At 62.0% G+C, this 27,173-nt stretch overlaps 3 protein-coding genes across 19 annotated transcripts in view; 2 read left to right on the forward strand and 1 right to left on the reverse strand.

Annotated features, from left to right (window-relative positions):
* Positions 1–5,708, forward strand: part of PLEKHG5 (pleckstrin homology and RhoGEF domain containing G5) — a 52,027-nt gene extending 46,319 nt beyond the window's left edge. For 7 of the 10 annotated variants that reach the window (XM_063659846.1, XM_063659863.1, XM_054441541.2 and 4 more), the window contains 12 exons: positions 220–315; positions 1,035–1,085; positions 1,206–1,355; positions 1,746–1,856; positions 1,962–2,111; positions 2,203–2,340; positions 2,491–2,610; positions 3,170–3,302; positions 3,395–3,510; positions 3,604–3,788; positions 4,244–5,005; positions 5,259–5,708. In XM_063659846.1, coding sequence (XP_063515916.1) covers positions 220–315; positions 1,035–1,085; positions 1,206–1,355; positions 1,746–1,856; positions 1,962–2,111; positions 2,203–2,340; positions 2,491–2,610; positions 3,170–3,302; positions 3,395–3,510; positions 3,604–3,788; positions 4,244–5,005; positions 5,259–5,268 — 2,022 coding nt within the window. In that variant the 3' untranslated portion in view covers positions 5,269–5,708. Of the gene's footprint in view, positions 1–219; positions 316–1,034; positions 1,086–1,205; positions 1,356–1,745; positions 1,857–1,961; positions 2,112–2,202; positions 2,341–2,490; positions 2,611–3,169; positions 3,303–3,394; positions 3,511–3,603; positions 3,789–4,243; positions 5,010–5,258 lie in introns of those variants that run through there. The other 3 variants (XM_054441524.2, XM_054441578.1, XM_054441587.2) reach the window with 2 other exon arrangements.
* Positions 5,709–5,845: 137 nt separating this feature from the next.
* Positions 5,846–12,345, forward strand: TNFRSF25 (TNF receptor superfamily member 25). Its single transcript, XM_054441598.2, has 10 exons — positions 5,846–6,794; positions 7,300–7,420; positions 7,799–7,933; positions 8,300–8,467; positions 8,566–8,644; positions 9,894–9,949; positions 10,049–10,156; positions 10,353–10,390; positions 10,845–11,025; positions 11,311–12,345. Exons 1-10 carry the CDS (start codon positions 6,747–6,749, stop codon positions 11,637–11,639), a joined length of 1,263 nt encoding a protein of 420 aa, XP_054297573.1. The 5' UTR covers positions 5,846–6,746; the 3' UTR covers positions 11,640–12,345.
* ESPN (espin) overlaps positions 12,131–27,173 on the reverse strand; it is a 36,521-nt gene continuing 21,478 nt past the window's right edge. Inside the window, exons 8-15 of one of the 8 annotated variants that reach the window (XM_054441482.1) lie at positions 24,316–24,477; positions 24,027–24,225; positions 22,641–22,667; positions 21,363–21,508; positions 21,015–21,278; positions 15,843–15,922; positions 15,733–15,744; positions 12,131–13,077 (exon numbers count right to left, since the gene is read on the reverse strand). In XM_054441482.1, the coding sequence (XP_054297457.1) occupies positions 12,930–13,077; positions 15,733–15,744; positions 15,843–15,922; positions 21,015–21,278; positions 21,363–21,508; positions 22,641–22,667; positions 24,027–24,225; positions 24,316–24,477 (1,038 nt within the window). In that variant the 3' untranslated portion in view covers positions 12,131–12,929. The other 7 variants (XM_054441488.1, XM_054441500.2, XM_054441473.1 and 4 more) reach the window with 7 other exon arrangements.

The raw sequence follows: 27,173 nt of genomic DNA on the forward strand, positions 1-27,173 counted from the left end.
TGGTGTGCTGCTTGGCTGTTTTAATGGCAGAGGAGGGCCTAGATCTTGGGTGTCTTGACTGTGATTACTCATCACAGGTGTCAAGGGTGACCCTGCTCCTCTTGGGACCTCCATGTCCCCATTGGGAAAATGAGAGAGTTGCATGCAGGTTGCTTATCCTCCCCGGCCACCCTAAGGTGCTCCAGGCCTCGTGATTGACCCGTCCTGCCCTCCTTCTAGAAGCTGACCCGGCGGCAGTGCCACCAGCAGGAGGCGGTGTGGGAGCTGCTGCACACGGAGGCCTCCTACATCAGGAAACTGCGGGTGATCACCAACGTGAGTAGGGGCTGTGCTGGTCCCCGTGGCCGCCCTGCCCCCCTCTTTCTGGCAGCCCTCAGCTGAGTCTGAGCCTTTGCAGAAGGAGCAGGTGCCTGGCAATGAGGTCGGGGCAGGAAAGTCAGACAAGGGCTGTGTCCAGGGAGGAGGTTGCTCCTAGAGGAACCTGGGAGGGGGGCTTTGGGCAAGTTTGCCAGGTTCAGCTGAATTAGCACAGGTGAGGCCTCATTCTTTCACTTTCGTTCAGTGGCTGTTTCCCAACACTTGCTGTGTGCTGGGTGCCCAGCAGCCCACACCCTGGATGGAACAGAGTGAGCTGGCAGTGTAGGGATTTCGGCTCAGGGAGGGGAGCATCTACCCTGGGCTTGGAGCTTCCTGGAGGGAGGAAGCACCCTCAGAGGTGAAATCTGGAGGCTAAGCCAGGGCAGAGGTGGAGAAGGGAATTCCAGGCGTGGCTTCAAGGCCAGTCTCCCCCGAGCTTCCCTCCAGGAGGGACCAGGGCAGTGTGACCCCGGGAGGGCTGTGAGGGCTGGGTCTTTCCTCAGGGTCTGGACTACCCAGGTGCGAAGGCCAAAGGGTACAGCCTCCTTATCCCTGGCTGCTGTGGGGCCTCCTGGAACGGGGAAGGAGAAGGAGTGGCAGGGGAGCCTGAGGCCGGGTGGGGCCCTAGGGCTGAGACAGCCTCCCGACCCCAGCCACACCATCCCCTGATCCCACAGCTGTTCCTGTGCTGCCTCCTGAACCTGCAAGAGTCAGGGCTGCTGTGTGAGGTGCGCTGGGGTTCGGGTGCGGCGGCGGGTGAGGTACCAGGAAGGAGGGCGGGACCTGGACCTGGGGCAGGGCTAACCTGGCGGAGGGGGGTGGCCAACCGCACCTCCCGCCGCGCCCAGGTGGAGGCGGAGCGCCTGTTCAGCAACATCCCGGAGATCGCGCAGCTGCACCGCAGGCTGTGGGCTAGCGTGATGGCGCCGGTGCTGGAGAAGGCGCGGCGCACGCGGGCGCTGCTGCAGCCCGGGGACTTCCTCAAAGGCTTCAAGATGGTACGGGCGGGGCCGGGCGCAGGCGGGGGCACTGAAGCAGGGCTGGGGCGCCGAAAAGGCTCCACGGCCCGATCCGGTCTGCCCAGCATCCCCAACCCCCCCCCGGGCCCGTAACCGCACTTGACCCCTTGTGGCCAAGGGTGAGGAATTACGAGGCGGTCGCCCGGGTTTGAGCCTCCACCTGACCATCTACCCCTGCCCCCTGGCCGCGCGGGTGGTCACTTTGGCTGAGGCTCAGTTTCCTCATCTGGAAACAGGGATCATAAGCTTGCTGCCCCCTTGGGGTGGTCGCCCAAGTGCAGTAAGGAAGCGCTTGCGCAGCGCCTGGCGCGGGCCGGCCTGCAGGGAGCGCGCGGTAACCGGCGCCGTGGTTGTTCTGCCCCGGGCCAGTTCGGCTCGCTCTTCAAGCCCTACATCCGCTACTGCATGGAGGAGGAGGGCTGCATGGAGTACATGCGCGGCCTGCTGCGCGACAACGACCTCTTCCGGGCCTACGTCACGGTGAGGGCGCGCGCGCCGTGGGCGGGGGCGCAGGAGGACGGGACCCTGGACTGGGCCGGGTGGGGCGGGGCCTGCCCTGAGCTGCGCCCCACTCCCCCACCGCAGTGGGCCGAGAAGCACCCACAGTGCCAGAGGCTGAAGCTGAGCGACATGCTGGCCAAACCCCACCAGCGGCTCACTAAGTACCCGCTGCTGCTCAAGTCGGTGCTGAGGAAGACCGAGGAGCCGCGCGCCAAGGAGGCCGTCGTCGCCATGGTAACCCTGATGGCCAGCGGGAGTGGTCTCCCCTGCTTGGCTCTCTGGTCCGTCATGACCCTGGGCCTGAAGCCCCTTCGCCTGCTCCTAGATCGGCTCCGTGGAGCGCTTCATCCACCACGTGAACGCGTGCATGCGGCAGCGGCAGGAGCGGCAGCGGCTGGCGGCCGTAGTGAGCCGCATCGACGCCTACGAGGTGGTGGAAAGCAGCAGCGACGAAGTGGACAAGGTGGGCGTGTGTGTCTGCGGAGGTTGCCGGCTGGAAGAGAGAAAGGCCAAGATGGCAGGCAGGGGCTGTGCTGGGCATCTCACTGAGGATGCCTAGCTGAGATGGGAGTCAGGCTCTGGCCTCCCCTACACTCACGTCATCCGTCCCCAGCTCCTGAAGGAATTTCTGCACCTGGACTTGACAGCGCCCATCCCCGGCGCCTCCCCGGAGGAGACGCGGCAGCTGCTGCTGGAGGGGAGCCTGAGGATGAAGGAGGGGAAGGACAGCAAGGTGATTCCAGGGCCACCCCACCCCTCTGCCCTGTCCTTCCTAGGGACCTCCTGGGCCCCAGTCACTGGTTCTCAGCTCCCCAGTCCCTTGGGTGGTTACTGAAGAACCAGTGACCTTGTCATAGTGAATGACACTTCTCTGCCTGCCATTCACAAATCCAGCAGCAGGGTCCTAGCCCTTGAAGGCACCAGTTGTGCCAATTTGTTGGTGCCACATGGGTTCCTGGTGGGAGGGCAGCCATATTCCACAAGTGGGCCAGGAACCCCAGAGCCTTGCTACCGTGCCATGGCCCCTTCAGGCATGAGGCAGGCTGAGAGCTTGCACACGGTGACTTCAAAGTCACCAATCTTCTTTTTAATGTAAACTTGTATTGAGATAAGTCGTCAACATACATCTCAGTGAAAGAGAATCATCTTCCTCCTCATTTTAATTTTACTTGGAGGTTCATGGTGAGAGGAGTGCTTGACAAAAACCGAGTGCTCCCAGGGGAGGCTGGTGCCACAGTCGCCGGCCCTGACCCTGCTGGCCTGTCTGGCCACCCCCCCTCCTGCCACTGCAGATGGATGTGTACTGCTTTCTCTTCACGGATCTGCTGTTGGTGACCAAGGCAGTGAAGAAGGCAGAGAGGACCAGGGTCATCAGGCCACCCCTGCTGGTGGACAAGATTGTGTGCCGGGAGCTACGGGACCCTGGTAAGGAGCCCTGGTCCCCTGTTCCTGGTCAGGGGCTGTGATGGGTGGGGCCGCCATCTCTGCTGACACTGACTTGGGCCTTCCCTAACCAGGGTCCTTCCTCCTTATCTACCTGAATGAGTTTCACAGTGCTATAGGGGCCTACACGTTCCAGGCCAGCGGCCAGGCCTTGTGCCGTGGCTGGGTGGACACCATTTACAATGCCCAGGTGAGCGCAGAGTAGTGAGTGGGCGGGCAAGGCAGATTAGGGAGATGCTGCTCACAACCCATTCTGTCCCATGTACCCCAACCTTGCCTGCAGAACCAGCTGCAACAGCTGCGCGCACAGGAGCCCCCAGGAAGCCAGCAGACCCTGCAGAGCCTGGAAGAGGAGGAGGATGAGCAGGAGGAGGAGGAGGAGGAGGAAGGCGAGGACAGTGGCACTTCAGCTGCCAGCTCCCCTACCATCATGCGGAAAAGCAGTGGCAGCCCCGACTCTCAGCACTGGTACGTCTACTCGTGACCACCCAGCAGGTCAAACCAGGACAAGTACTCCCGCCCGGGACTCCTGAAGGCCCAGCCACGCTCCCTTCCTCCCAATGGCCTCTTGTCATGAACACTGTGGGAGCAGGGCTCTGTCTCCCCCAGAGTCCAGGTGGGGAGGGCAGACACCTTTCCATGTGCTACCAGCCCTGATCCATTCGTGGTAGTTGCCTGGGGTGCTGTGCTGAGGATCCTTAGGGCAGATCCAGCCTTGGCAGGGAAGAGTGCTGGGCTCGCTACTGAGGTCTGTTGTGGGCACTGGAGCTGGAAGATCTGCCACACCTGCCGCATGCTGCCATCTCTGAGCCTCCAGCTCCAGGAGGGCAGATGGTATAAACCACTGTGCACTGCCCAGCCTGGGGCTGCCTCAGGCCATCTAGGTTTCATGGTCTGGGCTGACTCTGCTCCTGGCCCCACAGTGCCTCAGATGGCTCCACGGAGACCCTGGCCATGGTTGTGGTAGAGTCTGGGGACACGCTGTCCTCCCCCGAGTTCGACGGTGGTCCTTTCAGCTCCCAGTCTGATGAGACCTCTCTCAGCACCACTGCCTCATCTGCCATGCCCACCAGTGAGCTGCTGCCCCTGGGTCCGGTGGATGGCCGCTCCTGCTCCATGGACTCTGCCTACGGCACCCTCTCCCCAACCTCCTTACAAGACTTTGTGGCCCCAGGCCCTGTGGCAGAGCTAGTGCCTCGGGCCCCAGAGTCCCCACGAGCTCCTTCCCCTCCACCCTCGCCCCGTCTCCGCCGCCGCACCCCTGTCCAGCTGTTGACCTGCCCGCCCCACCTGCTCAAGTCTAAGTCCGAGGCCAGCCTCCTCCAGCTGCTGGCAGGGGCTGGCACCCATGGGACACCCTCTGCCCCCAGCCGCAGCCTGTCAGAGCTCTGCCTGGCTGTTCCAGCCCCAGGTATTAGGACTCAGGGCTCCCCTCAGGAAGCTGGGCCCAGCTGGGATTGCCGAGGGGCCCCTAGCTCTGGCAGTGGTCCTGAGCTAGTCAGCTGCCTGGCCAGGGAACCTGCAGGCTCCCACAGGAAGAGGTGTGGAGACCTGCCCTCGGGGGCCTCTCCCAGGGTCCAGCCTGAGCCCCCACCAGGGGTCTCTGCCCAGCACAGGAAGCTGACCCTGGCCCAGCTCTACCGAATCAGGACCACCCTGCTGCTTAACTCCACGCTCACTGCCTCGTGAGTGGCCTGGCCTGGGGTAGGGCAGGTGGCTCAGGGCACTGGCATGGGGGCCCACTCATGCCTGGGAGCATCGCATTTGGGGAGGGGTCATGGCGGAGGGAGCCTGAACCCTGCCCAGTGTCTGGGTGCAGGGGGCTGTGGTGGGCAGCAGTGAAGGGGCCTGAGGAGTGCCGTGGGGAAGAGAGGGTGACCAGAGCCACTCTGAATGGCGTCAGCCAAAGAAGGACTCTGTCCCCTCCCCACCCTGTAGGGAGGTCTGAGCAGAGGGAGGCCCCCAAGAGTGCCATTGACCAAGAGACAGCAGACAGCCTGCCTCCTGGGGCGAGCCGGCACCTGCTTCAGCTGCTGCCTCCTGTGTGCATGAGCCGGATGCTGGGCAGGATCCCTGCCTACGCCCGGGCCCGATTTGCGCTTTGCCAGACTGGATGGAGTGGAGGAGGCCCAGGCCACAGTACCACCCCACCTGCCCAGGCAGCCCCTCGTCACCTACTCCCCGAAGTTACCAGCTCAGCTCGAGTCTTCAGGGCTGGGCTCCCAGGCTGCCCATCCCACTTCTACCCTCACTGGCCTCCAGTGGGATTTGCTCCTGCCCTGCCCCCACCTTCCCAGTCCCACAGGCCACCCCTGGCTTGGGCTGGGTTCTGTAAAGTTACGTATTTATTGAGCTTTTGGTTCTTTTATAAAGACTTGTCTAGACTCCACTGGGAAGAGTCCTTTGCTTTGGGGCCCAGTGACTCGGGGCACTTGAGTTCAGGGCGGCCTCCTTGTGTTCCTGTGCCTCTCCACTTGTCACGGATGGGCCACGGATGGAGCTTGCCATGGGAAGCACTGGGAAGTAACGGGATGTGGGGTGCCACCAGACCAACACCCCCAGACTTCCCCATCTTCAGCCACCATCAGAGCCTCTCCCCAGGTGCCCCCCGGGGGATTCAGGGCTGAATCTGCCCAGTTCCCACACTCAGGCCAGCCCTCTTGGGAAGGTGGGTCCTCCATGGGGGTCCCTTCAGGTACTTTTTTTTTTTTTTAAATGCAGAGTCTCACTCTGTCACCCAGGTTGGAGTGCAGTGATGTGATCTCGGCTCACTGCAACCTCTGCCTCCCGGGTTCAAACGATTCTCCCGCCCCAGCCAGTCTAGTAGCTGGAACTGCAGGTGTGCACCACCACGCCGGGCTAATTTTTGTATTTTAAGTAGAGAGGGCATTTCACCATATTGGTCAGGCTGGTCTCGAACTCCTGACCTCAAGTGTTCCTCCCGCCTCTGTCTCCCAAAGTGCTAGAATTACAGGCCTGAGCTACTGCGCTTGGCCCCTTGCGGTACTTTTGACCTAACCTCCTCCATGGCTGGGGGCGCGGAGGCCGAGAGAGAAGTCACTTGCCCTGGCTCTACCTTGAAGTGGTGGTTCTCAGGGTTGGGGCGAGACTCGGGGTGGGGACCGAGATGCAGCTCTATCCTGTGCCTCTGGTCGCAGCAGGCAGCCCAGCGCTTCGCGTGTTCCCCTTGGCCTGTCCGCTGCCGCCTAATGAGCTCAGGTCTAGGCCGAGCAGAGGGGGCACCCGGTCGGACTCAGTTGGGCTCGGGCGGCCCCGCCTCCCCCCGCCCGCCAGGCGGGCCCTTCTCGACGGCGCGGGGCGGGTCCTGCGGGCGCGGGGCTGAAGGCGGAACCACGACGGGCAGAGCGCACGGAGCCGGGAAGCCCCTGGGCGCCCGTCGGAGGGCCCAGCGCGGCGCGGAGGGCTATGGAGCAGCGGCCGCGGGGCTGCGCGGCGGCGGCGGCGGTGGCTGCGGTGAGTTGAGACGCAGGAGGCGAGGGGCAGCGTTGAGCCCTGTCCCAAGAGCCTCGGTGAAGGAAGGGGCCCCGGGCGCGTCTCCACTCCAAGCCTCACTGGGGGCTGGGTTGGCCGCCCCTTCCGACCTCGTTAGAGGCTCCGCCAGGGCGTAGCCCTTCCACTGAGAGGAAACCCCTCCCAGGAGGGTCTGGGGGCCCCAGGCAGAGCATTATCAATGTCCCTCCCCCAATAGAAAGCGTGGGTGGGGGTGGGGGTGCTGCCGGGTCCCTGCTCTGGTGGAGGGGAAACTTGTGAGGGGGCAAGCGCCCCCTCCGAAGCCTGGTGTGTGCGCAGGGGGAAGGAAGTTAGTTTCCTCTCCACCCATGGGCACCCCTTCTGCCCGGGGCCTGGGAAGTGGGCTGCTCTGTGGGCAAATGCTGGGGCCTCTGAAATGGAGGAGACGCGGCAGGGAGAGGCCCCACGTGGGCAGCTGCGCTGAGAGTCAGCGGCACCTGTCCCCCAGGCGCTCCTCCTGGTGCTGCTGGGGGCCCGGGCCCAGGGCGGCACTCGTAGCCCCAGGTGTGACTGTGCCGGTGACTTCCACAAGAAGATTGGTCTGTTTTGTTGCAGAGGCTGCCCAGCGGGTAAGTGGCCACAGGACTGGGAGAGACATGGGGCAGGCAGGGCTGGAGAGGTGGCGGGCAGGCCAGGGACGTAAGAGGAGGCTGGCAGGGGAGGTAGGGGGAGGCTGGCAGGGGAGGTGGGGTAGGCTGGCAGGGGAGGTAGGGGGAGGCTGGCAGGGGAGGTGGGGGGAGGCTGGCAGGGGAGGTGGGGGGAGGCTGGCAGGGGAGGTGGGGGGAGGCTGGCAGGGGAGGTGGGGGGAGGCTGGCAGGGGAGGTGGGGGGAGGCTGGCAGAGAAGTGGGGAGCTGGAGAGAAAGAGGGAGGGAGGGCAGGTTGGGAAGCAGGTGGGGGGGTTGCTGGGCAGCCCCTCTGCCTGCCTGACCCCTGCCTGGTTCCACAGGGCACTACCTGAAGGCCCCTTGCACGGAGCCCTGTGGCAACTCCACCTGCCTTCTGTGTCCCCAAGACACCTTCTTGGCCTGGGAGAACCACCATAATTCTGAATGTGCCCGCTGCCAGGCCTGTGATGAGCAGGGTGAGGGGCTTCTCAGTGCTTGGCAGGGAGTTCCTAAGGACAGGCCTTTCTGAAGGAAGTGGCTGGCTTGGGCCCAAACTTGGGGTGTGAGGGTCCTGCACCCACCCTTGCCAGAACCCTCCACCCTGATCCTCCTTTAGGGTGCCCTTGCCCCTTCTCTCTTCCTGGTGACCTTCCCATCTCTCCATGTGCCTTGGTCTCTGGTCGGCCTCAATCTCTGAGCTTCTTTTTTAGGGTAGCCCTGCACCCGTCTCTCTTTCACCTACTTCTGTCTCCATTATCTTGGGGGCGGGGGTCTGCCTCTGCCTCTCCATGGGAGCCTTTGGCCCTAACTCTCCACTCCCCATCTCCCTGCACCCCCACCAGCCTCCCAGGTGGCGCTGGAGAACTGTTCGGCAGTGGCCGACACCCACTGTGGCTGTAAGCCAGGCTGGTTTGTGGAGTGCCAGGTCAGCCAATGTGTCAGCAGTTCACCCTTCTACTGCCAACCATGCCTAGACTGCGGGGCCCTGCACCGCCACGCACGGCTACTCTGTGAGTACCCCCACCCAGGGCTGTCTACTCCCAGACCCCCTTCTCCCTGCCTGCTCCACTCCTGTCCCATGGTGACGCACGCCTCTCCTGGATTGCAGGTTCCCGCAGAGATACTGACTGTGGGACCTGCCTGCCTGGCTTCTATGAACACGGCAATGGCTGCGTGTCCTGCCCCACGTAATTCCTAGCTGTCGTGGGATGGAGGGAAGGGCGGCTGGGAGCAGGGCAGGGGCCTGGGGTGGGGCAGGTGCTGCTGGTTCAGGAATAGGAAGAGGGGATAGGGAGGAGGGAGTTTGGCCCTGTGATGGGTGGGCCCCACTTCAGGCAAACTTAGATGGTAAAAGAGAAATCTGGATCCACCTTAGCCAGATAAATAAGGGTATGTGCCTTCACTTTCAGCCAGCATTCCCCCCAGCTATCCTTCTAGCCAGATATTACAGATGATTTGTCACTTATACAGAGAGTCACATTGATATAGCTTTAAAACTTGGGCTGAAGGAGGTTGAGGCTGCAGTGAGCTATGATCGTGCCACTGCACTTCAGCCTGGGCAACAGAGTGAGACTTATTAAATAAATAAATAAATATTAAATCTATTAAATATTAAATAAATATTAAATCTATTAAATAAATAAATACAAAGGGCTGAGAGTCAGGACTGTGCTGCTAGTTCTCTAGGGGATCTTGGGCAAGTTCAGAGAATTCACGTCTCTGATGTGTGGTGTCCCTTTCTCAACATGGGATGTTAGCAGCTTATTCACAGGCCTTTGATCAGAGGTAAGGGACTTTCTGTATCTATTCAAGTCTTTTTTTTTTTTTTTTTTTTTTTTGAGATGGAGACTTGCTCTGTCGCCCAGGCTGGAGTGCAGTGGCACGATCTTGGCTCACTGCAACCTCTGCCGCCTGGGTTCAAGTGATTCTCCTGCCTCAGCCTCCCAAGTAGCTGGGACTGCAGGAGCCCACCACCACCCCTGGCTAATTTTTTGTATTTTTAGTAGAGATGGGGTTTCACCATGTTAGCCAGGATGGTCTTGATCTCCTGACCTCGTGATCCACCTGCCTTGGCCTCCCAAAGTGCTGGGATTACAGGCATGAGCCACCGCGCCCGGCTTCCATTCAAGTCTTTATTGAATATCTGCTATGTTCTACACACTGTTCTAGGTGCTGGGGATGCAACAGGGGACAAAATAGGCAAAATCCCTGTCCTTTTGGGGTTGACATTCTAGTGACTCTTCATGTAGTCTAGAAGCAGCTCAATGAATAGTGTCTGTGGTTGTTACCAGGGACAAAATGACAGGAACATTCTTGGGTAGAGTGAGAGGCCTGGGGAGGGAAGGGTCTCTAGAATGGAGCAGATGCTGGGCAGTCTTAGGGAGCCCCTCCTGGCATGCACCCCCTCATCCCTCAGGCCACCCCCGTCCCTTGCAGGAGCACCCTGGGGAGCTGTCCAGAGCGCTGTGCCGCTGTCTGTGGCTGGAGGCAGAGTAGGTGGTGTGCTGGGAATGCGAGTGGGAGAACTGGGATGGGCCGAGGGGAGGCGGGTGAGGGGGGGCAACCACCCAACACCCACCAGCTGCTTTCAGTGTTCTGGGTCCAGGTGCTCCTGGCTGGCCTTGTGGTCCCCCTCCTGCTTGGGGCCATGCTGACCTACACATACCGCCACTGCTGGCCTCACAAGCCCCTGGTTACTGGTAAGTACACACACCCACACACGCACCCAGAAGCCTGGGGTCAGGATGGATAGCCTAGAGTCTACTCAACCCTGATACAGAAGGGGAAACTGAGGCAGGGAGTGCGGGGTGCAGAGGAACCCTAGAGGAGCTGTACCAGCACCCAGGTCCAGGAGGCTTGCCTGGTCACTGACCGCAATCTCTCTGTGTCTGTCAGCAGATGAAGCTGGGATGGAGGCTCTGACCCCACCACCGGTAAGAACCTCACTGTGTGATCCTGGGCTGCCTTCTGGAGCTGGAAGATCAAGCCTTACTGTGATCCCTGGAGCTTGGCACGTGGCCAGCACAGGGTAGCCCTAGTGGACAGAGGTGTTGGGAGCTGAGTCATCAGTGGATGAGACCAGCACAGTGCCTGCCCTCAAGGGGTGCTCAGTCAGCTGGAGTTCAGATTTGTACACAGAAGCTAACAGTTCAATGGAAGGAGAGCCCCATGGTGCTGGGGGACAAGAGGAAGGAGGCGGGGGCAGGGGACTCAAGGCAGAAGCAAGAGTTCTGCTGGGCTACAGTGAGAGCAGGGCCAACTGTGGGAGGTGTCATTGCGGGGGTGTCTGCTGACTGAACCAGGGACTGTCCCCTCCTGGAGAGGCACTGCAGGTAAGGGGCCTTACTTGGCAAGCAGGGCTGACCTGGGGCCCCCCTTGGCTTCCAGGCCACCCATCTGTCACCCTTGGACGGCGCCCACACCCTTCTAGCACCTCCTGACAGCAGTGAGAAGATCTGCACCGTCCAGTTGGTGGGCAACAGCTGGACCCCTGGCTACCCCGAGACCCAGGAGGCGCTCTGCCCGCAGGCGACATGGTCCTGGGACCAGTTGCCCAACAGAGCTCTTGGTAAGGGACATCAGTGGCCTGAGGCCTTGACCCTATTCTCCTGTCTGCGGTGGGAAGTTGTGGTTTCACAACGTGTTCCTTTTCTGCCCCCTAACTGACCGGGTCCGCCCTCTGTGCACTGACCCACCGGATCCAGCGGGCTTCAGCCCTGGGGTACCCGCACGAACGCCTCTGACTCCGCCTCCCGACCGCGGCCCACGTACCCCATTGGCTCTCTCTGGCCCTGCCCCAGGCCCCGCTCCTGCGGCCCACGTACCCCATTGGCTCTCTCTGGCCCTGCCCCAGGCCCCGCTCCTGCGCCCACATTCTCGCCAGAGTCCCCAGCCGGCTCGCCCGCCATGATGCTGCAGCCGGGCCCGCAGCTCTACGACGTGATGGACGCGGTCCCAGCGCGGCGCTGGAAGGAGTTCGTGCGCACGCTGGGGCTGCGCGAGGCAGAGATCGAAGCCGTGGAGGTGGAGATCGGCCGCTTCCGAGACCAGCAGTACGAGATGCTCAAGCGCTGGCGCCAGCAGCAGCCCGCGGGCCTGGGCGCCGTTTACGCGGCCCTGGAGCGCATGGGGCTGGACGGCTGCGCGGAGGACTTGCGCAGCCGCCTGCAGCGCGGCCCGTGACACGGCGCCCACTTGCCACCTAGGCGCTCTGGTGGCCCTTGCAGAAGCCCTAAGTACCGTTACTTATGCGTGTAGACATTTTATGTCACTTATTAAGCCGCTGGCACGGCCCTGCGTAGCAGCACCAGCCGGCCCCACCCCTGCTCGCCCCTATCGCTCCAGCCAAGGCGAAGCAGCACGAACGAATGTCGAGAGGGGGTCAAGACATTTCTCAGTTTCTCGGCCGGAGTTTGGCTGAGATCGCGGTATTAAATCTGTGAAAGAAACAAAACAAACAAAACAAAAACAGCTTCTTGGCGTTTCTGCGGGCCTGCGGTGTTAAGTGGCCTGGACTTTTCTCGAGGGAGTCGAAGGGGACGGGAATCTTGTCACCCCGGGGTCTGGCACCCATGGTGGAGTCCAGTGTGGCCTTAGCTCCCAAGCCTGCCCCTCCCGAGTACACTCTGGCCCAATTACCCGAGAAGGAGAGAGCAAGTCGCGGCCACAGCGAGTGAGTGAACCGGAGCCCAGATGAGAGCGCTTTAATGGGGCTGCGAGGTGGCGGGGACAGGGTCGGGATGGGGTGCAGCAGTTGGAGACACAGAGTCAAGGCCCCTCATCCTCCATTCACTCCACCAGGGCAGTGAAAGGGTCCCGGCGGCGAGTGGGTCTGGCTGGGGACGGGGCGCAGACTTGAGGGAGGTGGGGCCAGAGGTGGGGTCCCGGGGGCCGCAACTGCAGCCCGGCCAGACAGGCAGTTTTCATGTTTCTGGTAAACAAACGACTGAGAGGAAACCCTTGGCGGGGATAAGAAATGAGGCCTGGGCTAGGCCGTGCGCAGATCTGGGTCAGAGAGGAAGGGAAAACCCCTTCCCCGAGCTCGGGGCCTGCCTCCACCCAGGATGCGCCAGCGACGCCGGTTCCGGGGTGCGGGGGAGGGGGCTGCATCCTGGAGGGGGCTGAGCCCCGCAGGAAAACAAAGTCACCACCCACGGGGCTGGGGAGAGCGCTGCACTCGTTGATATTCAACGAACATGCAAATATATGTAAGTCGGCATGCAAATAAGCAGCATTTGTTGTTGTTTGCATCAGCAGCTTGGGCACTTTTTCTGGGCAACCGGGGCGGCGTGTGCACTCCAGTGTTGCCAAGGGCTGGGGACGCGGGGGCCGGGGTGGGGGGTCAGGGAGGGTTTCCAGCGCAGGAGGGGAGGGCTGTGCGGCTCTCAGCCCTTCCACCGGGGCCTGGCTGGCTGGGGCTGGGGTGGGGGGGCCCCACGGAGCTGCGAGGCTGCGGGCAGGAGTCTGCGGCCTCTAGTACTTAGCGATGTCCCCCTTCTTCAGGATGACCTGTCGCTGCCAGGGCGCCAGCTTGCTCTCATCGTAGCCCAGCGTCCGCAGCTTCTCTGACTGCTCCTTCTCCCGCCGCAGCTCCTCCTGCTTCTGTCGCTCCTCCTCTTTCCTGAGGCGGTGGGGGTGGGGGGGGGCAGACCCGGTGAAGTCTGGAGCCAGATACCCACGCTGGCAGAAAGGGTGGGGCCAGGTACCAGGCAGAGGCCAGGTCACCCATGCAAGGGGTGGGTTACTGAGGGCAGGGGCTGGGTTGCTGAAGACAGAGGTGCTAGACTGGGGGCAGAAGGGGGTTACTGGAGCACAGGGGGGTTGGGCGAGTGGGAGGCTGAGGCTGGATTACTGTGGGCTGGGGTGTTACTGGAAACAGAGGTGCTGGGTCACTGTGTGGTACCATGTGAGGAGGTGGTATTGCTGGGTGCAGCGGCAAGATTACTGGGACCAGGACTTGAGTTGTTCGGGAGCTGTCAATATGAAGTATTGAGGACTGGGGTGGGGCTGCTGGGGAGCCGAGAGACCATATAATTGAGAGACAGGGACTGAGAATTAGAGACAGTTATTAGAACATAGAGGGTAGATCTGCCCTGTTGACAGAGTAGTCACTAAGCACATGTGGCTGCTGAGCATTTGAAATGTGGCTGGTGTAAATTGTGATGGATTGCAGGTGTAAAATGTGCATGATATTTCAAAGACTAAGTTGTATTATTATTTGATACAGGATCTCGCTCTGTTGCCAGGGTGGAGCGCAGTGGTGAGATCATGGCTCACTGCAGCCTCGACCTCCTGGGCTCACGTAATCCTCCCACCTCAGCCTCCCAAGTAGCTGGAACCACAGGTGTGTGCCACTATGCCCAGCTTTTTTTTTTTTTTTTTTAATTGAGACAGAATCTCGCTCTGTCACCCAGGCTGGAGTGCAGTGGCACGATCTCGGCTCACTGCAACCTCCGCCTCCCAGTTTCAAGTGATTTTCCTGCCTTAGCCTTGTGAATAGCTGAGATTACAGAAGCGCGCCACCATGCCCAGCTAATTTTTGTATTTTTAGTAGAGACGGGGTTTCACCATGTTGGTCAGGCTGGTCTTGAACTCCTGACCTCAGGTGATCCACCTGCTTCAGCCTCCCAAAGTGCTGGGATTACAGGCATGAGCCACCGAGCCCAGCCCACCCAGCTAATTTTTTTTTTTGAAATGGAGTCTCACTCTGTTGCCCAAGCTAAAGTACAAAATGGCGTGATCCCGGCTCACTGCAACCTCCGCCTCCCAGATTCAAGTGATTCTCCTGCCTCAGCCTCCCGAGTAGCTAGGTTTACAGGCATGAGCCATCACACCCACCTAATTTTTGTATTTTTAGTAGCGATGGGGTTTCACCATGTTGGCCAGGCTGGTCTTGAACTTCTGACCTCAGGTGATCCACCCGCTTCAGCCTCCCAAAGTGCTGGGATTACAGGCATGAGCCACTGCGCCCAGCCCCATGCAGCTAATTTAAAAAAATTTTTTTTTGCAGGCCTGGTGCGAAGGCTTACGCCTGTAATCCCAGCACTTTGGGAGGCTGAGGCGGGTGGATCACCTGAGGTCAGGAGTTCGAGACCAGCCTGACCAACATGGCAAAACCCGGCGTCTACTAAAAATACAAAAATTAGCTGGGCGTGTTGGCAGGCGCCTGTAATCCCAACTACCTGGGAGGCTGAGGCAGGAGAATCACTTGAACCCAGGAGGTAGAGGTTGCAGTGAGCCAAGATTGTGCCATTGTACTCCAGCCTGGGCAATAAGAGCAAAACTCTGTCTCAAAAAAAAAAAAAAAAAAAAAAAGGCCAGGCTTGGTGGCTCATGCCTATAATCCCAGAACTTTGGGAGGCCAAGGTGGGTGGATCACTTCAGGTCAGGAGTTTGAGACCAGCTTGGCCAACATGGTGAAACCCCATCTCTATTAAAAATACAAAATTAGCTGGGTGTGGTGGCACACGCTTGTAATCCCAGCTATTTGGGAGGCTGAGGCAGGAGAATCACTTGAACCCAGGAGGCAGAGGTTGCATAAGCCCAGATCGCCACTGCACTCCAGATTGGGTGACAAGAGTGAAACCCCATCTCAAAAAAAAGAAATTTTTTTTTTTTTTTTTTTTGCACAATGAGGTCTCACTACATTGCCCAGGCTGGTCTCAGACTTCTGGGCTCAAGTGGTCCCCCTGCCTTGGCCTCTCAAAGTGCTGGGATTACATGTGTAAGCCACCATGCCTGGCCGAAGACTTACTTTTACAAGAGGAGTATAAAACATCTCATTAATAATTTTCATAATTGATTATGTGTCAAAATAATATTTTTGATATTTTGTGCCAAATAAAACAGTACTAAAATTAAGCTCACCTATATCCTTCTAGATTTTCACTGTGGCTACTGGAAAATTTTAAATTACATCTGTGGCTCTCATTACATTTCTATCGGACAGCACTGGGCTGGGTGAGATTACTAGGGGCAGAAAGCACGTTCTGAGGACCAGACAATCAAGGTGATTGATAGTGGGGTTAGGTTCACTGAAGGGTAGAAAAGAGCAGGTTAATAGGAGGCAGGGACTGAGTAACCGGGAACAAAGTTCTCAGAGCATGAGAGAGAGATTCTGGGGGACAGCGGTCTGGGATATTATAGGGAGGAAGGAGGCTGTACTACAAGGGCCAAGAGACAGGAGGATGTACTCAAGTTGGCCTGGATGAAGGGACGACCCTCTGCAACTTGGGTGGGGATAAGGGTGGCAGGTTGGGGCCAGCCCTGCACTCACCGCTTCTGCTCCCTGGAAGGAAAAAGAGACAGTGTTACTTGGTACCTCCACCTCAGGGACGCAGTCAAGACACCCTGCCAGGCCAGCCTCTGCCTGACCCCCCAGCTCACCTCTCTTCTTCCAGCTTCTTCCGCAGGAGGTCCCGCCTCCAGGCGGGCATGCTGGCCAGCCGGGCCTCCTCCTCCTCCTCCTGAAACACAACCACAAAACTTCAGGGCCCGCGGGGGCTGGGAGATAGGGGGCACCCTCAGCCTCGGGACCTGAAAGAGTCAGGGTCACAGGAAGACATCCTTTTGATGCACTTCTGTGGGACAAGTGGATGGAGGTGCCTGGTCACACACCCCCTCAGAGCTGGCCTCCTTTCCCCTAGTAACCCAGACCCTTGTGTCCTACAGGAGGCACCAGAGAGATCAAAGCTGAGTGGGACAGAAGCAGAGAACAAGTAGCTGGGACCCAGAGGTCCTGAGCCTGATTCCCCACAGAGGCAGGTGGCCAATGGCCACAGGCCCAAGACCTCTGGGCAGACGCAGATGCGAGCCCCCACCCAGCCTCTTGGCTCAGGGAGACTCAGGCTGCCCCTGGCTCCCCTGCGAAGGGCCTTCAGCCCATGGTTGCCCTCTTCCCAATAGAGTGGATACGGGCTCTACAATCGTGGGGCTACAATGACATCAGGGGCAGGTGTGGTGTCCAACGTAGGCAGTTTACAGCAAAGAGTTTTATTTCCTGAATGTTACAGAGGAGAAAGGGTCTGTACACGGCACACTTCACACAGAACACTGTACACGTGGCTCCCTTGACCTCAGCCAATGAGGTAGCTGTGAACTCCAGTGGAAAACCAAAGAGCAGGCCACACTGCCGCAAGGAGGAGCCGCAGCCCCTCACTCAGAGGGGCTTCTTCTGCTGCCTGGCTCCATACAGAGCTCAGCAAGGCCACGGGGCCAGAGGCGGACACCTGGTTTGTTCTGTGCCTGCCCTGCCTATCCGACCAACGCCCCACAGCCTGCCACGATGGGACCTCAGAGGCTGAGGCAGCCTGGTCCTGGGCCCTCCGGGCTGCTCAAGGCCACAGTCCTGGGTTCTTCCTGCTGCTTCCAGCCTCTGGAGGGCGTCAGACAGGCGTCCAGGCCCACGTTAAGACGCTGGAGGGTGAACTGCCAATTCCAAATTCCGCTGCTCAGATGTCAAACAGCTCTGCCTCCTTCTCTTTCCAGAAGGAGAAGCTGCGGTCGATGTAGCGGCAGATGTCCTCGTTGCTGAACTCGCCCATCTCAGACACCAGTTCCAAGGGGTCTTCGGCGGGGGCTTCGGAACCAGGAGAGTCTGAGGTCGGGGGAGGCGCGGCGGGCGGGGGCGACGGCGGCGGCTGCGGCGCAGGGGCCAGGGCCTCGGGCTGCCCCTCAGGCGGGTCCCCCGTCTGAAGTGGAGCGGCCTCTTCGGTCCGCTCCTGTTCTTTCCTCTCCTCTTCCTTTTTCTTCGCCTGTTCTTCGGGGGCCGGCTCAGCCTCCAGGCCGTTTCCGAAGAACCGCTGCCTGAGGTCCTCGAAGCCGTCGCTCCAGCCGCGCCGGCCGGCCTCCACCTCCTCCAGCACCACGCGGTGGAAGAGGCGGATGCGCTCCCACGGGTGGCTGCCCAGCCTGTCGAACATCTCGTAGCACAGTAGGTGGCGGAACTTGCGCTCCTCGCGGCTCAGGCCCATCTCGAGTAGCTGGAAGTAGCCGAGCATGAAAAGGTCCAGCGTGAGGCTGTCGTAGCGCGGGGGTGCGCCGCCGTCCAGGGGCGGCAGGAAGTGCTGGGGCCAGTACAGGCCGTGCGCCAGGCCCGGGCTTGCCGGCACGCGCCGCAGCAGGCTCCGCCAGTGGCCCAGCAGCTTGCCCACCGCCTGCCGCTGCCTCAGCAGCTGCCGCAGCCGTTCGTCGGGGCTGTGGGCCTCGCCGTTGCTCGTCGGCAGCCGGGGGGCGTCCGTGGCCTCCAGCCCCGGGCCGGCATCGGCGGCCGCCACGCTGGGCAGCTGTCTGCGTAGGCGCGCCTGGGCGCGGCGGCCTTGTCCGCGGAAGGCCCAGCGGCGCCAGTGCTCCAGGAAGAGGTAAACGATGCGCTCCTTGCGCAGGTCGAGGTAGTCCTGGACGCCGCGCAGCTCGGTGCAGAGGGGCGGCCGGCGCGCCAGCTGCTCGGGCTCAGGCAGCGCCGCCTGGCGATCCTGTACCTCGGGCAGGCCCAGGGTGCCCAGGGGCTCCCCGTCGACCAGCGGGCCGTGGGCGGCGGCGGCGCTGGGCTGGCCAGAGCCGGCCGTCACGTAGTCCTCCTCCAGGATGGGCTCGCGGCCCGGGGCGCCAGCGGACTGCGGGGGCTTGCGGCGCGGACAGCGCGCGGGCGCCGCGCCCCGTGCGCGCAGCTCGTAGGTGGCGCGGAGATGCTGCACGGAGACGCCGCACTCGAGGATCTCGCGCGCCACAGCCTCGCGGCACCAGCTGAGCGAGTGCGAGCGGCCCAGGCAGAGCGGCCCGGGCAGCCAGGGTGCGTCGGGTAGCGGCGCCAGCGGCTGGCCCGTGTCAGCGGTCAGCAGCTCCGCCAGGTGCGCAGGCCGGCCGCCCAGTGCGGCCAGCAGCGTGGCCATGCTCTTGAGCAGCGTGGAGATCTTGCTGCACCAGGCGGGCAGGCTGGCGGCGCGGCCATGCATTCGGCGCGGGTCGACGGTGAAGCGCGGCCCCGACAGGGCGGCGGAGATGGGCAGCAGCTGCTCCAGCTCCAGCTCCAGTTGCTCGAGGCGCGCCTCCAGCTTCTGCGCCTTGTGCAGCACCTGCAGGTTCTCGATTTGCTGCTCGATGCGGAGGATGTCGGCCTCGGTCATGAGCTCGCCAAAGGGCCCGAGGATGGCGTTGTGCTCGCGGGAGTACCTCCAGCCCTCGCGGGGGTAGCAGCACGAGCTGGCGGCCGTCAGCTAAGGCGGGGAAGACAAAAGAGGGGAGGGAGGCGCGTCTCCCTCTGGCCCAGCTCCCGCCATGTCGCCGGGAACCTTTTGCATGTCCTGGGTGGTGTAATGGCTCCGCGGGGCTGCGTCTGCAGGGAGGGACCGCGTCTGGCCGGTGGGGGTGACGCTAGGGTGAGGCTTCGGCCCGAGCCGCCGCTCCAGGCTCTGGGCAGTGTCCACTTTGGTCGCTGGCGGGGGGCACGGCCGGTCGTGGTCGCTGCTGCGGCGGCAAGAACAGGCCAGCAGACGGGGTCTCCATGCCTGGCTTGTTCGCTCATTACACCACCCAAGGAACTTGCGAAAGGCGTTGAAGCTGAGAGGCGCGGTGGCCCTCCCCAACCCATCCGAGGGCGGCTATTGTGAGGCCTCTCCTCCCAGACTCATGACGCCTTCTCCAGCTCCCCTGTGGCCCAAGCCTTCCCGCTCCCTGTGGTCCATGTTTTCTGTGCAGAATGAGAGGCCACTCCGCTCTTAAAGAGGCTGCAGCTGCAGCTTCCACTGAGCTGCCCACCCTTCCCCTCCCTTTGTCCTGCTGGACAGCTGGGCGCCGTAATATTCTCATTTGCTCACTTTTCTCCACCTCTGATGTCCAGTTTTCCCCCCTGGGCCTGCCATCGCCTCCACAGAGGTCCCTGATTCATCTTGACCCTATGCGATCCACTCTCCACATACAAATAGGAAGCAGCCTCTTCCCTGCTTAACACTCCCCGCACCCGGCTCCCCAGTGCTCCAGGAGAAAGTCCGTTCTCTTCTGGGCCTCTGGCCAGGTCTTGGTAGTCTGGCCCCCATTGAGGTCTCTCCAGCTCAGCGACCCCCCCTTCCTCCAGGACAGTCAGGGCCACATCCGCTCTCACTTCCAGACCGCCCTGTCCCACCTGCGGCTCTTCAGCCCCCTCTCCTCCTGGCCACCCCTCACTCATCTTCCAAGTGTCACCTTAGATATCACCTCCTCCTTCCCTAACACACCCCCCAGCCCACATATAAGGTGGCCAGTTAGGGCTGCCCCAGTGCCTTGCGTTCCCCATTGCAGCTGGCTGTGTTGCATCAGCCCAGGTACTTCTCTCCACTGCCACCCACTCTCTCACACTGCCCCATTTTGTGTGCTTGGTGACTCGCACACATGTCCGCAGACACCTTAGAGCAGGCCTGGATATGTTCACCATGAATCCCCAGAGGCTATAACAGTGTGTGGGGCACATAAATGGCACTCGGGGGCCAGGCGTGGTGGCTCATGCCTGTAATCCCAGCACTTTGGGAGGCCGAGGCGGGCGGGATCACTTGAGGCCAGGAGTTCGAGACCAGCCTGGCCAACGTGGTGAAACCCCATCTCTGCTGAGAATACAAAAATTAGCTGGGTGTGGTTGGCGGGCATCTGTAGTCCCAGCTACTTGTGAGGCTGAGGTGGGAGAATCGCTTGAACCCAGGAGGTGGAGGTTGCAGTGAGTCAAGATCGCACCACTGTACTCCAGCCTCAGTAACAAAGTGATTCCCTGTCTCAAAAAAATAAATAAAAAATAAAAATAAATGGCATTTGGGGAATAGTTGTTGGATGAATGAAAGGCAACTCATCCTGCCAGCTGGTGCTGATCAGCCCACCTTACAGAGAAGGAAACTGAGGCTGGATGAGGCTCAGTATCGGCAGCTGGAAGGCGGCAGCGCAGCCATGGAGCCCAGGTCCCTAAGACTGAGACCAAAGCCCTCTTGGCTACTCAGTATGGTCCTTGGACCAGCATCATCAGCAGCCTCACCCAGGAGCTGGCTAGAAATGCAGAGCCTCAGCCCTGCCCAGACCTCCTGAATCCGAACAGGCCTTTTAACCAGATCCCAGGTGCTGGGCAGGTGAAGGAGAGTCTGAGAAAGGCTGCTGTCTCACTTCCAAGGACAAGCTGCTGGGGGTGTGTGTGGAGACTGGGACAAGCCCCAAACGGGGTGGTGCCACCCTGCTTTCCCTAAAGAAAATGGCCGGGCACGGTGGCTCATGCCTGTAATCCCAGCCCTGGCCAACACGGTGAAACCCCGTCTCTAATAAAAATACAAAAAAATTAGCTGGGCGTGGTGGCATGCGCCTGTAATCCCAGCTACCTGGGAGGCTGAGGCAGGAGAATCATTTGAACCCGGGAGGCGAAGGTTGCAGTGAGCCGAGATCGCGCCACTGCACTCCAGCCTGGGCGACAGAGCAAGGCTCTGTCTCAAGAAAAAAAAAAAAAAGAAAGAAAATGGGAGGTCCCGAGGTTGGGGTTGGGGGTGGCGTGGGGGATGGGCTGTGCATCCAAATGCAGACCCCAGGGCTCCCTGGGCACCCTGCCCCACCCACCTTCCGCCTCTGCTCCTCCTCCTCCTGCATCTTCAGCTGCAGCTTGCGCACCATCACCTGGCGCTTCCACTCGGGGATGGGCCGGCCCTGCTCATCGTGTGTGGGGATGAGCGCCTCCACATCCAGCTGCACTCCCGGCGCAGGAGTAGTGGGCGGCTCCGGAACCAAGTTTCCATTGAGCAGAGGCTGAAACCCTGCAGCTGGCGGTGTGGGGCTCCGGACTGGTGACAGTGCAGGTGACACAGATGCCAGCGGCGAATCGGGCTGCAGGGAGAAGCGGTGGGGCTGAGCGCCCGGTGGCCTAGGGCCAGGGAAGCCGGGTCGCAGGCTCCTGCTGGGCCCGCCTACCTGGAAGGCCGGCTGCCCGCTGCCTGAGAACACTGTGGTCAGCCCCTTGCTCTGCGGCGTCGGCTTCAGGCTCTTGCCTGCCTTAATCTCAGCCAGTAGCTCCGAGTTGTCGCCCGTCGGGGACATCATGTTGAAAGATTTGGTGCCTATGCAGAGGCAGGAGATGAGGCACTGGCCAGGGTGGGGCTGCATCCCCGCCACCCCTCTCCCGCCCCTCTGCAGCCCCGTTCCCAAGCCAAGATTGGATGGGTGCCCATCCTCGGGGCCAGTGGGCAGCTCTCCAGATCCCAGGTCCCGCAGGCAGCTTTCAGGGTCCCCAGAGGTGGGCCCTTGGTTCCCCGACTGTGGCAACCCCACCATCCTCCCCACCCTACTCACGGGATGCAGGGCCCCTGCCTGGAGGCCCCTGGGAGTTCATGGTGGCTCTTGGGCATATGTCCCCGCCCAGCCACTGACTGCCCAGCTCCAAAACACTACCTGGAATCAGCCACCCGACCTTTGTCCCGGGTTCCCTGGCTCAGCCCGGCTGGGGTGGAGCCTCCCTCTGGCCCTCTCCCTACATCAGCAAAGCCTCAGTGACCCTTGAACTGAGTCAATTGGGGCCTCCATGGACATACAGAGTCCGGACCCCAGAGTGCCAGTACCCACCTGGTCCCCTCCCTCCCCACCACACCCACAGACAGATGCACAAGCAGACACATTGGTTGCAAGCCGGGAGCACATTTACGGCAAAGCACGGCTCAGCTCTAGGGGCCCAGGAAAGCAGAGCCCTTACTAAGGCTACGGGAGGCACCCAGGAGGAAGGGCAGGCGGGTAATATGCAAACACCCAGGGCAGAGTGTGCATTTTCCGGCTTAGCCAGAGGAGGCGAATGGAGATTTGGAGAGAGAGGTCTCTTGAGCCCCGAAGAAGGGGTCAGGTCTGGGAGGGAGGAATAAAATGGGCCGACAGCTCTTGGATTCTCAGGCTGGGGATCCCAGAGTGCAGTCACGGGGAGGAGAAGAGTAGGAGAAAGGGAAAATCAGTGTGGCTGGCTCATTTATTTAGGCAAAACCATCAGCCAGGCGCAGAATGCTTGGGTGCATATGTGGGTATGAGGGTGGGTATGAGGGTAGGTATGAGGTGCAAGGCCCCACCCATGCATCGAGGTTCTCTCGCCTGCCAGCCCCTGCCCCTGCCCTTTCCTCAAGTCTGGGCCCCTCCTGCCTTGCTGTTCCTGCCTCTTCCCCCCACCCCGCACCTCAGCCTCAGCCAGGAGCCGCGCATGCAGCTACTCACTCTTCCTGTGCCTCAGGACTCTCACTTCTAGGGACCAAGAGGAGAGAAGTGACAGCGGAGTTAGGAGGGAGAGGGGGCCAGGATGAGACTGGGACAGCAGGGGACAGGGAGCGGGCCTGGGAGAGCAGGAGGGAGGAAGTGGAGAAGAGAGGAGGAGCTTTTCTGTCCATCTGACCCTGGCTCAGCCTGCTCTGGGGCCCCATGAGGGTGGTCCATCGAGTTCCTGGCTTGGCTGGTACCCCTAAGGGCTGGGCAGGGCCACCACTGGCTCTAGCCCGTAGCAAGGGCCTCCACCTTGGCACTGAGTTGGGGTAGGGCACCCAGCCCTGGCTGTGCTGGGTGGGGGTGTCTGGGGAAGCCCAGAGTACATTTTTCTCTGCCCTTAGCTTCAGCCCTGCTGCAGGCTGTGGAGGGAAGGAGAAGGAAGCTCGGCAGGTGCTGGACATGCTTCCATGGGCTCTGGTCTGCAGGGGCTGGGGCTCCATAGGAACCGTAGGGGGGACAAGCTCTGCTCTGCACTCCTAGTCAGGGAGATGAAGCTTTGAGGGGTGCCACTAAGCATGATCTCTGCCCTGAGTGGCTGGGTGAGGAAGGCACCCCAGCCAGGCTGGGATGGGAGCACCACATCTAGGCACCCTGTCCTGGGCCTTCTAGGTGTCCTGGCAGGGGGACACTGTCCCACCGTACAGAAAAGAAGCCCAAGAATCCTGCACCAGTTTAGCTCTTAAAAAAGGATGCCTAGGGAAGTCACCGGGGAGGGAGGGGGAAACATGGTGGGTCACAGCTTTGCCCCCATAGCCAGGCCCTGGCTGGCCCAGGGCCCCTGGCAGGAACTGGCTAGGAAGAGTTCCTGGCATATCTAAGAAGGCTTCAGGTCTGCGCTGCTTGGAAGGACAAGAGAAAGACGTGGAGAGAGGAAGAGAGGCTCAGGATAGACAGGGGCAGGGGGAAGGGCGGCCAGCTGTGGGGCCTCTCTGAAGCTGGTTCTACTTCAAGTGTCCCTCCAGTACCAGCTCATCAGAAACACCAGCACCAGCTCATGGGAAACACCAGCCCCAGAGCTGGGAGGCCCTTTCTAGCTGGTGGGAGGCAGGCCCAGAGAGGGGAGGGGACTTGCCCAGGCCACACAGCTAGGGGGTGGGAGGCAGGCCCAGATTGGGGAAGGGACTTGCCCCAGGCCGTGCAGCCCGGTCCTGCTTTGGCAGGACCTCAAGCAACCCAGAGCCCTCTCTTATGGCCAAGTACTCAGTGGGGTAGGGGTGGCTGGAAGACCATGTAGAAGAGGAAGGACCCGGGCAGTGACAGCTGGGGAGGGGCTGGTGTCTAGATTTCCCTCCCCTTTCAGGGCTAGCGCCGCCCCCCACCCCTCAACCTGACCCTACTCACTGCCGGTGGACGAGGAGGAGCGGCGCTGCCCGCAGCCAGGGCCAGCGCCCTCGAGGGGCAGAGGCGGGGCCGGCGGTGGCGAACTCGCGGCCTCGGGCAGGGGCGGCGGCGGCGGCGGGGGCGGCGGGGGCAGCTCCCTGGACGCCTTGGGGTCCACGGCGCAGCCGTTAGGCACGTGGTTCCCAGGGAGCAGCGCCGCCTGCGGGGGAGCGGAGGGGCCTTCGAGTGAGCCGCGGGCGGCAGGGCCGAGGCGCGGGCAGCAGGCGGGCGCGGGCTGGCGGGCACGCACCTCCTCGCTGTGCGCCATGCCTGGGCGTGCGGCCAGCGTCTCGCCGGGGCAGCGGCCCAGCTGCCGGTAGTAGTCCCCCGTGCTGGGCTGCTTGCTGAAGGCACGGGGCTTGCGGCTAGAGTCCTGCCTCCGCAGCCCGTCGTGGCCGTCGCAGGAGCTCAGCTGCGGGAAGACAGTGACCGGTGGGGCTCGGGCACCTGCCCGGTAGGCGCCCCCCACGCCTCCCCACCCAGCTCTTCACCTCCTGGGGACTCGCGGCCAGCGGCCGTTGAGGGGTGCAGCAGCCGACTTCCTAGACCCCCTGTTCTCACAGTGGGCAGCTGGCGAGGGTCATGGGGGCCTCGGTGGAAGGGCAGGCTCCACCTGCCTTACAGGGAGGGGTTCTGGGCACCGGCCAAGGGGCACAGGGGCCCCCACTGAGGCCAGAAGGGGCGGGCCCAGGGGCGGGGTGGCCCAGCCCCGACGCCAGGGGGAGCTGGAGAAGGGGCACCTCCCAGCTTAGCCCTCACCAGGCCCTCGGCCGCACTCTGCTCTCGGCTGTCAGAAGGACTGCGGGTCCCCAGGGCTCCGCGGAGCCCTGTCTTTGGGGGTCCCGGGCCGGAGGGAGCCCCCTCCAGAGCCTGTGCTCTCCGAGGCTCCGGCTTGCCCCGGACCCCAGTTGCCCGTCCAGGGGCTGCTCCTACCTGCCACGGTGCTGGTGGCCCCCGCTGTGCACCTGGCGGCGGGGGCGGCAGGACCCGACACCTGCGTTACCTGATACTTCCTCTCATGTTACAGCCACCGGCGCACGGCCAGCCTATGGGCTCCGACAGCCTGACATCACCCGGGGCCCGCCAATCCCAGGCCGAACACCCCCAGCCGTCGCGGATGCCATGGGGGCGCCAACTACTCTGTCACACCTGGCCGCGGCTCTGCACCCGCCCCCCGCCAGATGTGACCCCGCCCCTTGCGCCTCTCCCTAAGCTGGGAGCTGAGCCCCCACCTTCATCCCCGCCCGAGAGGGAAGAGGGCTGACCGTGGGCAGACGGGGCCTCTCATATTTGGCCCCCGGCTCCGGCTCACGTCCCCACCCTTCCCCTCCTGCATCTGGAAACCATCGCCATCCACGAAAGCGACACCGACACCCGCGCTCAAGCCTCGGATTTCAGGGGCCGTAAGGCGGGGTCGGGTGACAGCGCGGCTTCCCGCCCCGTCGCAGCTGCCCCCAACTAGGCCCAGCTCAGTGAGGGAGAGTGAGGCGGCCGGGCCAAAGACTGAGTGACCGGGTGGGGGCTGTCCCCTGCCCCACTCTCCAGCCCATGCGTCCCTGCGGTGGCCTCAGACCCTTCACCCCGCCCGACCTGGCTCACGTTGCAGGAAACGCGACACCGCAGGATTTGTTTTCTGGGCCACCCCGCCCGCTCCGCGCCCCCTGCAGCCCGGAGGCTCGGACGCCACGACCCTGCTCCCGCCCGCGGTCAGGCACCCGCGCGGGGGGCGCCGCGGCGACACAAAGAGCCCTTTGTGGAGCGTCCCGGCCCCGGCCCTGGCGCCTGCGGCCCAGCACGCACACAGCCGGGAGGGACGCACACAGCCGAGAGGGGCGTACACAGCCGGGAGGGACGCACACAGCCGGGAGGGGGCTCACACAGCCAGGAGGGGACCACACAGACCTGGCACTTGGGCTCAGCGGTGGAGAGGGGGCACTGGCTGGGTCACCTGTCCTGTGGATTTGGGCGGGGCCCACAGTCTGCGCTGGGAGCTCAGCGATTCCAGGGCCCCCTCTGCCTCCCAGAGATGAAAGGGGAAGCCACTGTGGGAGCTTGGTCTAAGGTGGCATGAAGAGGGCAGCTACTGGAGCTGGCCTGCAGGTTCGGTGTCCCTCCCATGCCTCCCTTGCCCAGTGGCCTTGTGACCTGAGTCACCTTGTATGAATTGGCCCTGGGGTGGCTTTGCCTTGGGCTTAAGAGAGAACTGCAAGGTCCCAGGCTCCAGCAGGACCCCAGGGGGCTGCCACACCACATCTGGCCACTTGTGACCTCAGGCTGTCCCCTCACCTCTTAGACCATCCTTGCTCTGTTCCTGTGGCCAGAACGCCAGTGTTCCCCAGGGCACCCTGCCCAGGATACCCAGAATTGCTCAGACCAGACCTCTGCCCCAACCCCTGCTCCAGAGCCTCAGCCAGGGGCCTGCAGGCCCCAGACATCTCTAGGCGCCTCACACTCCACCTGCCCGCCCTGGCCTCATCCTCTCCACACTGGCTCGCTTCCCTCCAGGGCTCCCAGCTCAGACCTGGCCCTTTCCCCCAGGAGCTCAAGCCCTAAACTGGAACCAGCCACAGCTTCACTTCCTCCCAGCCCCCACTGCCGGTGGGCGCCCAGCCCTGCTAGTGCCTGCTCGCCTTCCCCCCACCCTCCTTCCAGCCCTCACCTCCACAGCCATGCCACTGGCACCTTCCACCTGGCAGCCACCTCCCTTGGGCGACACTCTCCGACTGAGCCTGGGGCTGTGGGGGCCGGGGTGGGGGCATGCTTGGGGAGGGGGCATGCTTGGGGAGGGGCAGTCTCCATGCATTGTCTGTCAACTCCATGAGAACCCGGCCACTCTGTGCAAGAGGTGGCACAGGCCCAGTTCCTGGTGAGGCACAGCTGTCTGGACCTGCGTCCTTCACCCCCCAGCTCCCATGGAGGGCAGTGACCTGCTCTTACTCTCCTCCCAGTCCAGTGTCCAGCCCTGAGCCCTCGTGGGACTCGCCAGGAGCTTTGACTCTTGAACATGCCATGGACCCAGGGACCCCCACCCTATGCCCACTAGTGAGGCCAGGCCTTTGGCCTCACTGGCCCCCATCAGCCCAGTTCCCCTGCTGGGAGGCAGGCAGG

The sequence above is a fragment of the Pongo pygmaeus genome, chromosome 1, assembly GCF_028885625.2.
Source record: "Pongo pygmaeus isolate AG05252 chromosome 1, NHGRI_mPonPyg2-v2.0_pri, whole genome shotgun sequence".
In the NCBI taxonomy this organism is placed as follows: domain Eukaryota; kingdom Metazoa; phylum Chordata; class Mammalia; order Primates; family Hominidae; genus Pongo; species Pongo pygmaeus.

Coding starts and splice junctions, on each gene's coding strand:
- TNFRSF25 (XM_054441598.2), top strand. CDS start 6,747: ATGGAGCAGCGGCCGCGGGGCTGCGCGGCGGCGGCGGCGGTGGCTGCG. Junction 10,157..10,352: donor TCACAAGCCCCTGGTTACTG/GTAAGTACACAC, acceptor TGTGTCTGTCAG/CAGATGAAGCTGGGATGGAG. Junction 10,391..10,844: donor AGGCTCTGACCCCACCACCG/GTAAGAACCTCA, acceptor CTTGGCTTCCAG/GCCACCCATCTGTCACCCTT.